At 42.5% G+C, this 11,676-nt stretch overlaps 1 protein-coding gene across 1 annotated transcript in view; it reads left to right on the forward strand.

Moving 5' to 3' along the window:
* Nucleotides 1-733: 733 nt before the first annotated feature.
* PSMB7 (proteasome (prosome, macropain) subunit, beta type, 7) overlaps nt 734-11,676 on the forward strand; it is a gene marked incomplete at its 5' end in the record, with an annotated part of 23,207 nt that continues 12,264 nt past the window's right edge. Inside the window, 4 exons of the mRNA XM_009867551.1 lie at nt 734-831; nt 1,144-1,284; nt 2,474-2,589; nt 8,751-8,809. Coding sequence (XP_009865853.1) covers nt 734-831; nt 1,144-1,284; nt 2,474-2,589; nt 8,751-8,809 — 414 coding nt within the window. The remainder of the gene's footprint in view (nt 832-1,143; nt 1,285-2,473; nt 2,590-8,750; nt 8,810-11,676) is intronic.

Raw genomic sequence — 11,676 nt, forward strand, 5'->3', positions numbered from 1 at the left:
CTGCTGAGTCATCCTGTAGAGCCCTTAAGGGTGATCTTAGAGGTTTTTCCCAGCAAGTCCAGCCGTCAGCCCACCACCGCCATGAGCACTTGAGCCGTGTCCCGAATTGCCATCCCTGTGTGTTTTTGAACAGCCCCGGGGATGGGGACTCCACGTCCCCCGGGCAGCCTGTGCCAGTGCTTCCCCACTCTGTCAGTAAAGAGTTTTTCCTGGTACCCGCTCTAAACCTCCCTTGGCACGATCTGAACCCATTTTGTCTTGTCCTATGGCTTGTTACTTGGGAGAAGAGACCAACCCCACCTCACTACACCCTCCTGTCAGGGAGCTGTGGGAAGGTCTCCCCTCAGCCTCCTGCAGGCTGAACAGCCCCAGTTCCCTCAGCTGCTCCTCATCACACTTGTTCTTCAGACCCTTCACCAGCTTCCTCGTTTTTCTCTGGACACGCTCCAGCACCTCCATGTCTTTCTTATACTGTGGTGCCCAGTGCTCAAGCTGTGGCCGCACCAGTGCTGAGCACAGGGGCACAGTCATTTCCCTACTTCCGCTGGGCACCTTTGTTTTTGGTTTTGTTTTTAATACAGGTCAGGATACTCTTGGCTTTCGTAGCCATTGTCTCAGTCTGTGCAGAGCTGGCTCCTGTGGCCCCCCGAGCCTTGCAGCCCATCCCCTGGTCAGTGCTGGGAAGGTGCCCTCTGCAGATGGAGGCTCGGGGACTAATTCTCTCTTTCCATAGGATGGCATCGTCCTTGGGGCAGATACGAGAGCGACTGAAGGGATGGTTGTTGCTGACAAGAACTGTTCAAAAATACACTTCATTTCCCCTAATATCTAGTAAGTTCTAAAACTGTTTATTGTGTGATGGTGTTGGTTACACCATTGGGGCTTTCAGCCATGCCCTTTGCTAAGAGTAAACGTTAAGGTGTTCTTTGAAATGACAACTAATTTATTAGCAAACCTTGGGGATCTTTGTCATTTACACTTAAACAGACTGTCTCGTTTCATGCTCTGAAAATATTGACTGCACGAGAACTTAATTTCCTCAATTTTACAGTAAGAAAACTTCTCCTTGTTAGGTGAAGCAGTAAGTGATTTGTTTCTGCTGTCCTCCCCCCCTTTTCTTAACTTGCTCACCATGTTTTTCAGTTGCTGCGGAGCAGGCACGGCTGCAGACACTGATATGACAACGCAGCTGATTTCCTCCAACCTGGAGCTCCATTCGCTGTCCACTGGGCGGCTTCCCAGAGTTGTCACAGCTAATCGGATGCTAAAGCAAATGCTCTTCAGGTAACCCGAGGGGTTTCTCCGTTACTAATGATGCTGTTAAAACCACTCGGGAATCACAGAGTGGTTTGGAACCAGAAGCTCCTGTGAAGGGGCATCCTTCCTCAGCCTGTTAACCTTTATCAGCAGACTTTGGGAAACATTTAATAACTGCTGTTTGCTTCGCAGGCTTCTGAACTGAGGTGGAAGAGAAATCAGGTCTGTGGTGTTGTAGGGAATTGATACTACACTTGTGCTGGTTGTACCGCAGTTCCCCTGCGATTTCGTTTGATTGCTTGCCTGGTCAGTCAGTGGCAGGGGAACTCCCGAGCTAGGAGAGTGGCGCAGAACGTGTCTTTAGCTGGAGGGCATGCTCTCCAAACCTTGAAGTATTCCAGAACCGTTGAGTGCTGTCTTTTGTGCAGAAGTAAAATGTGCTGTTGAAATAGAAGGAAAAAATTAAACGAGTGTGTTCAATTAAAAATACTGTTCACGCTATTGAAAAATCTCCAGAAGGTGAAATAGAATGATGAAAATGTTTTGTGCAGCTGAGTGACCAGGTAAATGTCAAAAGTATTCCGGAACTGTTGAGTGCTGTCTCTTGTGCAGAATATGCTAGTGAAATAGAAGGAAAAAAATTAAACGAGTGTGTTCAATTAAAAATACTGTTCACGCTATTGAAAAATCTCCAGAAGGTGAAATAAAACGATGAAAATGTTTTGTGCAGCTGAGTGACCAGGTAAATGTCAATAATTCGTCTCAGTTGCTTAATGCTGTATTACTAGGCAGTTTGCTGCCTTTTTTTTTTTTTTAAGCGTGTCACAAAACAATAATTTAAGAAGTTAATGCAGCTGAGAACATCTCATGGGGGAAGTGAAGGAGTATGTTTGAACTCTACGTAAATAAAAACTTAATTGCAGATACAGGGATATCATTTAAGGCTTGAGAACTCGTGCAAGTTCTGTACCCGTTAGGACACGTGAATCATCCTTGCTTGTCCAGTGCTTGTTTGTTGTGCTTGGCATTGAACTGTACAGTGTTTGGGTATATTCCTCAATTCAAACTGTTGCTCTCGGGCAGTAAAAGCGATCTCTCTGTTATGGAGGTGTGCCTGGTGTCATCAGAGAAGAATTCTCAGATGCGTACGTGGTGTTGAAGAAGAACCACGGCTTTGCTGTGAACCTGCCCGTTCACGTACTGGTCTTGCTCCCAGGTATCAAGGCTACATCGGTGCTGCCCTGGTTTTGGGGGGAGTGGATGTCACGGGACCTCACCTGTACTGCATCTACCCCCACGGGTCAACCGACAAGCTGCCGTACGTCACCATGGGTGAGTGAGCCTCCCGCAGGGTGAAGGCTTCAAATTATGATCTGAAGTGGTTTTTTTCTTGAATTCTGTTGTTTGCTGGAAGCAGCGCAGACCTTGAGATTATACAGGTGAAATTGTACTTGTGTTTGTAAGACAGGTACACTCTTTCTTTTCTAAAACTTTAAAAACATGGGCTCTTATACTATTTAAATCTAAATCAGCCAGCTAACTGGTACTCAAAAAGCTGCCGTGTGCATTCCCCAGCGCGCCTTAAAGCAAGAGAATTGTGGGATTCCCAAAAACCCGCTGTAAAAAAAATTCCTTAGAAACTTGATTTGCATATCTCATCAGAAAGGAAAATCGATCTCAAAATGAAGTGTGTCTCATTAGTAAATCAGACTCAGCCTGTGTCTGATGCAGCTTTTACACTGACTCTGCAGTGGGAAACCAGAACTTTGTGGTTCATCTCTTTCTCTTCATGGCTGGCATCTCTGGGTAAAACACCCACTTGCTATATTCTTGGAACTGTTAAAGGTTTTTCTTTTTCTTCTGTGTCTTTGCACTACTGAAACAGTGAGCTGTTAAACTGAGTCATCTGGTTAACTAAATAATAGCTAAATAATAACTAAATAACCAGGGGACCTGTGAGTAAGGCGCAGAAGTTGTGCAGCGGTGGTCTTGGGCCCGTAGGTGGTGCCATTACTTCAGGAACTGCAAGTTGCTTCCTTGGCAAAGGAAATCCGTGGAACAGTCATGTGATGTCATTGTTTAGCCTTTGATATACATAAAAAAATGTAAATGTCTGATTCTTTCGTTGCCTTGTACCCAGTATTGTAGTAAACTCTGTGGCTGTGACTGACTTCGGCCAGAGAGCTGCCGGGAGCTGACTGCCTGAGTAAGGTCACAAGGTTTCCAGTGTGTACATGGTTACTGTAGTGCTGGTGTTTTAAAAGCTTTAAAATGGTCCCTGAAAATCCTGATCACTCTCCTTGCCCTCCACAAAATAACATCGTTGCGGAATGAGTTAAGAAAAGTAGGGAGCAGGGTATCAATGGATTAAGTTCACTGTAGCGTAAACTTTGATTTGTGGTCAGCTGTGCCGGGTCTGGGTCTGGTGGTTACATGTTGCTTTTGGCCACCAAGTGTCCTGTATGTTTCTGCACCCGGCAGGCTGATGCTTTCTCCAGTGACTAGATGTGTTTGGTAAAGAGATTGGCTAATGTGGAGGAATGGAAGACAGAACTGAGGCAAAAAAGTATCAAAAGTCGAGTCAGGGGTAGTAGTTTGAGCTGTATTTTGATCTTAAACTAATCTGTTGGTTATTTTTTCCAAGTAGTTTATTAAGTCAGGGTGGGTATTTTTGGTCAGTTTATTTCTGGAAATTCAGTGTTAAATGGGAAAGGTCGCTGAGGTGTTGGGTTCCTGCTTGTTTTAATGTGTGGGTCTGTGTTTTGACTGGGCTGAAGTGTGTTTGTGGATGGACAGAATGATGTCCTCCTTTGCAAGAGAGATTGAAAAGATACTCAGTGCTTACTCAGGAGTGAAAACATCAAATTAAACTGTTTATGCTGACAAAGGACAAAATTGGATTTCAGCAAGCGATGCAAGATTGTCTGATTGCTTGGCTTGTCTGGGAAAGCTTCTGGCCAAGCCTTATAATGAAATGCGTGCATAAAATTAAAGCCCTTGAAGTCTGTAGTTCAGCTTTCGGAAACAGTCAGTATGTTCCAGTGGTCTCTGGTGACTGGAGCCAGTCCCCTGGTCCCGGGGTTGCTCCATATTCATAAATCAGCTCTTCAGGCGTTGGCAGGGCCGGCCTGCCAGGCAAGCACTGCCGCTGCCCAGCCCCAGCCCCGCAGCCGGGAACCCGCGTGAAAAATGATCCCGATCGATGGGGCTGGGGAGATGGCGGAATTCTTGCCTGGGATGAACAGCAGAGTGAATAGCAACGAGTGCGGGTGAAGGAGTGCCCTGTCAGGGAGCCCTGACATGATGGATTAGGAGGCGCTGAGCGTTCCTCTCGCAAGGCTCCGCGGCCTCCGCCGTGGCAGGCTGGGAGCAAACAGGTCCTTCGGTGATGGGAACAGACTGTGCTCAGCAAAAAGGTGTCTTCAGTGAATGAGCCACATCATCTGTTTCAGAAAAGCCAATGCGGTTGTGAAACAGTGGAAATTGTGGTTGGCTGTTTGTTGCTTTTTTAATTATTTTTATTCTTTTGCTCTGTATCGATAGTTGTGTTTCACTTTAAGTCGGTGCTGAAGCGGTGCAACTGCTCAAGTAAGAGCAGATGGGATTTTTAAAGTGAGGTGTTTACAGTCGAGTCCACAAAATCTTTTAATAACTTGGATGTGGAAACTTATGAAATGACCAATGTTTTAAGAAAACAAGGGAAAAACCTAACTCTCTTCTGGTCTCATAACTTATGTGACTCATGCTAATTATCAGACCGGAAAGCGTTTGTCTCAGAACAGAGCTTTGCATCTCAGTTTCTATAGTTCTTTAAAATTTGTTTGGCAATCAAATATTTTATTTTTTTATATTTAGATGCTGAGTTAATACTCCCTGAATGCTTGTTTCTAAAGTGTAGGTTACTGAAGAAGTATGCAAAATAAATTCTTTGGAATTGATAGAGCGTTATTTTTCTTGATGATTTTGATTCCAAGGTTGTTAAAGTGTAACCTTTGATAGCCGTTAGTAGTTTTTAAACATCTAGCTGAAAGGTTTTTTTCCTGAAGGTTATAAACACAAATACATGATGGCTTTGCCAGTTATGCTTTGTTATTAATTGTCCTTATTGCTCTTACACAGAACACTTGTAAACTGCCAAGATTTAAAAAATCCCAGTGAAGATTTCCTATTTCTGCACTGATTATGTGGTGTTAAGGTTTCAAACTAGCGTTCTTGATCTAAGATAAATATCTGGTTGGGTCTTCCTTTGAACCTGAGCTCCGTTAAAGACACCCTTTGCCAGTGCCTTCTCTCACAGCTTTCCTGACCGGTTTGATGGATTTGAGGTTGAACTGCTGCGTCTTGCCGATGCTGAATCCTGACGGGTGGCGACTTATGTCGGTTCTTGTGTGTACGAGGTGGGAACATCCACCCCTAATTGATGGAGGGTGTTTTGCAATGTTTGGATTTTATCTTTCTCCAGACGTGTTTAGCAATTGTTCAGCTTGTTTCTACAGGAAGGCAAAGCGTGCTTGTTAAAAATGAATTATTGGAGGGCACTGAGTGCACGGACAGCTGGTTCTCCACGTACAAGCAAGTTCTCCGTAGGCCCTTAATATCCAAGGGTTCTGTGCTTTTGTAGGTACTGCAATAAGAAACCCACACTTGCCACGTTTACTTAAGTTCCCAGATTTTATTGCCGGCTCTCCTGTCCCAGCGCGGAGCTTTCACGAGGCAGTTGAACCACTTGGAACATTGTGGGATTGTTTGAATCCCGTGTGGAATGTGACAAGTGGAGGGGAGCTGGTGTAAGTGGATGGTGAAGTTCACAACCACACTCGGGAGCGACTGTCCGCTGCTGATTTTCTGCATTTCTATGTGGCTGGGGAAGCGCCGGGGTTCCGGCCACAGGGCAAAAGGGGGCGTTGGGCTGGGTTTTCTTCACGTGCTGCTGGTGAATATCTGCGCTCTGTTAGTGTTTTCCAACACAGCTCGTATTGCTGTTGTCAAAGAGCAGATGATTTGTTTTGGTGGAAAAGCTCAGAAATACTCCTCTATTTGTGTTTCTAAATCATGGTGTTTACATGTGGTGCTAGTCAAAGGATTGTCATTGTGCTGTGTCAGATTACCCCGATCTGTTATTTCTGAGAATGCTTAGCTGTGCTGTGAGACTTGTGCTAAGGTACTTACTTTTTTTTGATACAAGCTTATAAAGCTTATGTTTAGGGTTTATAAGCAGTAGCGAGGAAAGAAAAACCAAATGAGCTTATTCAGCTTTTCCACCTTTAACTCCTATTCTGTTAGAATCTCCTTGGGATCTTGGTTTTCAAATGTAAATGTCTATGTGTAGGTTTAATTAAGCTTACACTTTCAACAGCTCTTTGAAGGCTTACGTTATCGGACGATCTGCATTTATTTATTGGAAATTGATACTAGATTTGCCATTTGTTTGTGCCTTGGTAACATAATGATATAGTTAAAAGTGTAGTTCTTTATGTATAAAGGATTTCACCTGATGTAAAGTGTGTGTCGTCCCCCTGCCTTTTTTCTTATTCTAAGTGTACTGAGTTCTTGCCTGTAGGTTCTTTGGGGAATTTATTTTAAAAAGGAGCTGGAGCAATGAATCCAGCCTGAGTCATGTATGAAATTATTGCAGGATTTGTATTACAATTTCTTAAAACTTATACTGACAAATAAAAATTACGGCCTTTTTTCTTAGCTCAGTAGCTAATATAGTAATTTGTCAGATGCTATTGGTTATACTTTCATTCTTGCACATTTTTTAGCCTTTATACTCCTAGTTTTTTCAAAGAGCCCCTTATTCAAGGGTAAGATTGTTCTCTAGTTTTGAGGCTTTCCGTTCTGCTTATGTTAGGCCTTCATTTGAGTGTAGCAAGAATGTGGTCTTAGTTTAACACCATATCTCAGATTATTTTTTCCCCTCAACAGAAATATTCCTGTGTCATTCCACAAGAAGAATTATGTGTTTTGGAACACACCTTGTTTTGACCTTGTTTGAAGGATCAGTAAAATTCCTTTTATTTGTGATTTGTGCTGTGATATCAGCCGTTTGTATCAGCAGTTCATTTCTGCTGCTGCTTGTCTGAAAATCTTCTTTATTCCTAGTTTCAGCATTTAAAAAATGGAGTCAGGTATTTCTCCAAGGTGTAAATGAATAGTCATTGCCTGTGCTACAAGTACGCACTGAGAGTGCCCTGCTTTTAGCTGTGATGTATTTGGTGCTGTAAAGGTAATGATCCTCAACCACAGCAATATTCCGTAACAGGGGTATCTGTCATATTCATTGGGATTACCATGTTCATTGATTTGTGTCTGTAAATCTGCTGTTTCTACCCTTTAAATTTGATCTATAATTGGACCTCCTTAAATGGTTCAGATAAGGGAGTCTGTATTTTCTCAACAGTGTCACTGTCAGCTTCTCCTTTTTCATTATACATTCAGCAGACTTGATAAAATCAGCAGGACACCTCATTTGAAACTGTTTAATCGCTGCCTTTTTCTTTCACTAAACCATTGAGGTGGTCAAGCGATATACACAAATCATTTTAAATAGAAAATATGGCTTTCTCTGTGACCCAGCTAAACAGATAGCAGTATGCAAAACAAGTTAAAAAGTAATAAATGCCAAAAAATCTTCTAATTGGAGTAAAAAATTGCAGGTAACTTTATTCACTCCCCAAAAGTAGTGTGCTCTGAAATATGGTTGGGGCTGCAGACAGACAAGGTATCTTCCTGAAGACTCACTCTTCCTGAACAAAGCAAGTTTACAGTTTCAAATAGGTTCCCAGAGCTTTTTGTGTGAATTTACAGAAAGCACATTCGTAACTCCTGCAGGCACAGTGCTTCGGGTGCAGATGGCTTGTTCCAGCGCCGCACGTGTGCTGATCCTTCAAGAGAAGCAACACCAACCCATGTTTTTGTACCTGTCCTTTTGTCTGTTCTTCTGTTATTGTTCCATGCAAAAATAATGGCACCGAGGAAATGCATAATAAACTGCTTCCAAGTGGGTTTGGGAGGTAACGTGGTGGCAGCAGCCAGGCGCCCTATTACCGGCGCTGGTTTGCTCGGCCCCGGGTGTCAAGGTGACGGTGCCAGGGCAGCTCGTTAAAGCAATCTCTTCATTCTGCGTGCCGTACCCCCTGACGCGGCCAGGCACAAAAGTGGGACGGCAGTAGTGGAGGAGTAGGGGTTACACACGGTGGCATTCGGTTAACTCTTTTTGCAACCTCGTTTTCTTACCTTCGTGTTCAAAGTACTAAAAAGAAACAGGCGGTCGGAATGGGGCCAGGCCAGGTCTGTGTACATGAGCTATAAATTTAGGATTAAATTCGGTGCTGGACTTAAAGAGGATAGACACTTCGGAGTGTATCGTAAGATAAGGGGCACTTGAGTGTGATTTGTGCTACTGATACTTGTTATCTTTTTCTTCAAAAACCCCCAAAACTGTATCTAAATACACTGGCTAAATAAGTGTCCTAATTTTGTTACTATAGGTTCTGGATCGTTAGCAGCTATGGCGGTATTTGAAGATAAATACAAACAGGACATGGAGGTAAGAATTATTTTTTTTAATATATCTTAGTGTTTCTTCCCTCAGTAATCCTCACGATCATGAAAATTTAAGAGATTTGAAGCTTAAAAAAAGTCAAATCTGCTCTAGTTTCCCCACAGTTAAATATACTAATGTGAACTTACTGCAAGGTTGTAAAAATTGATGGGTAAAATAAATCGAAAGAAGTAGGGCTTCTTGCAAATTTATATATGGAAAAACTTGTGTGATTTAAATGTAGATGAAAGCTTTAAAAACATTCGACTTGCTATCTGTGGTTAGTCAATATTTCTGTTCTTGTGTCAGTAGTCCATCCTTCTCCCTCTCTCAGAATCTTGAAAAGAGAAAGCACGATTGTAAAATCCACAGAAAGCATTCGAGTAGTATATGAAACCAATTAGATTTCTGGTTGAGTATGTTCAGAACTAATAAATGCACTTAGAATTTTAATATCTACTTAAAAGCTGATTATCAGAAAAATTGTAAGGTTGTGGCTGTTTTTGCTGATGATACTGATAAAAGTTGAAGAATGGTTGGTTTGTTGTAGAGAATCACTCAGAGCTAAAAGCTGGAGTGTCGTGATTAAGGTCAGAAGAAGCCATTCAGTTATCAATGTGTACGGTACCTTATTTTTCTCTTATCTGTAATTTTCCCGTACACTTAGTTACACCATGTTAAGTGCCTGCTAAACTAAACGGTAAAAATCCAGTTATCTGCAGCCAATTGGTGAAAATAAACCCCAAACAATTAAAGGCCCTTCTGGAACAGTATCTTGTAAAACGCCTCCGTAACGTCAAGCCCTCTGCTAAACCACGTTAATCTCTGCAGACTTTCTGTGAATGCTGCTTCTCGCTCCAATTGATTAACAATTTCTCAGTAAGGAAAAAAGCTGAGAATTGAACACAAAATTGAAAATGTGACCTGTTAAAAATGACTCGTAACACCAACAGTTGCAATGAGTTCAGCCTGAAATGCAGACACGACCACCCTTACAGCTCTTCAGTGCCACTGAATAATGTGGGAAGGAAGACACTGAGTTACTTCGGAAAAGGTCTTCAGGTGTTCCTCATCTTTGTCATGAGCTGCCGTGGGTCGTTTCCTTCACATGCAGTGTCCTTTCAGGTGGTGGTCCCGTGAGTTCCTCTCTAAAACTGATCCATTAGATCCGAAGTGGTGCGTTGTACCTTGCTACATCCCCTGAGGAAATGTGACACAGAACACCCGTTGATCAAACAAATTGTTGAGCAGTTTTAAGCTGATAAGAGTTAGATTATTCCTGGAGCTGGCGCCGTTTCCGTCAGTTTATGTGAAATAGTTGTGGGCATGCAAAATCAGAAAGATGCGGTAAGATCAGGGTTCGGGTGTTGCTGCAGTGTTTTGGGCAGTACCTGAAGACCCCAGGCTTCCGGCCTCTGCTGTGTTTATAAATGCTCTCAGAAGTACTGGAATATTTTTTATAGGCACTCGACTTTCTTCTGTAAGAGCATCGCCCTAGATGGCTGATAGGAAGAACCACTAGACAGAGGTAGAATCTACGTGGGTTTTTCTTCTCTCCCCTTGTGCCTCTGCAGGAAGGACAGAGTCTCTTTCCAGCCTCTTGTGTGACTGTGCACTTGGCACGTGTGCTGTTCATACTGAAAACACGGGCTGCAAATCCTTGGAATCAACAGCTACAGCGTAATAGTCCTTGTTCAAAGATCTGGATGTCAAAGAGCTATGCTGTGAATCTAAAAATTCCGCTGTATTCTCAGCTAGCTTTTGAGGTTGTATTTTTAAGTCATTCTTTGTGGAAGACAACCAGAAAAAGGCACCAAAAATTGGTAAATCTCCAACCTTTCCTATTTAGAAAGGTCACCCTAATTAAACTGTCTTCATACACAACCATAAATGGCAGCAGATACTCACTGCATGTGGGACTGCAGCCTACCAGTTTGCTGAAGCCGATATTTAGATCTCCGAGACTTGCATGCACCTTAACCCTTCCTTTGTTTTTACTAGATATTCTAATAACCATTTAGTGATTGCCTGAACTAAACTGGCCAGGTTTCTGGTGGTAAAGCTCAGCTGTGCTCTTAAACACTTCATCTTTTGTTAGGGCTGCCAGCTTAAAATATTTGCCTCTTCAGGCAGATGTGTGTTTTTTCTAGTAAAGTAGCAAAATAGCGTGATCTTTCTGTTGCAATTAAAACAAATTTAGTCTGAAGTATGCTATGTATATTTTACTTAAAATTTGCTGTGAAATAGCAACGATGATAAACTTAAAACTCCTGGAGATTAATTTAACAAAATGGGTAGAGGATTAGTATTTTTCTGTCAAGATCAATACCGCTTTCTCTTGCACTAATTGTCAGAATATCTTGCTAGGGCTACTGGAGGGTAGTGGTGTGCTTCAAGACCATCACATCACAGGAAAATGATTCAAAGGCAAACTGTCCTGCACCCTCTGGTATCGACTTGCAAATTAGCATCTGGAATGTAATTAAACAAGCTTAATGAAAGTAGCAGCTGAATACTACTGGAAAAGACAATCAGCTTTTTTGCCTCTGATATATATTCTGTACTATTGAAGCTGATCACCAAACGCATCGTGTGAGCACAGTTAAAAAAATTAGCATTTATTTGAAGAATAGGAACTGTTTTTCATTCTGTTATGCTTTTGGCATGCACTGGTGTCCCATGAGAGCCATGCCACAGCAGATAGTGCACAATATTTATAAATCCATGACAGGCAATAATAGCAACTTGAAAAATTCTTTTGCTAGAATTTCAAGTTGAGAGCTGCCAAAAGCTGAGAGGATCAAATCTGCAGTGGCAGCTGCTGTGCCCTACAGTTAGAATCGTAGACTTTGAAGATGCTCAACTTAAAAAAA

Source organism: Apaloderma vittatum, unplaced genomic scaffold (assembly GCF_000703405.1).
Source record: "Apaloderma vittatum isolate BGI_N311 unplaced genomic scaffold, ASM70340v1 scaffold17464, whole genome shotgun sequence".
Lineage (NCBI taxonomy): Eukaryota > Metazoa > Chordata > Aves > Trogoniformes > Trogonidae > Apaloderma > Apaloderma vittatum.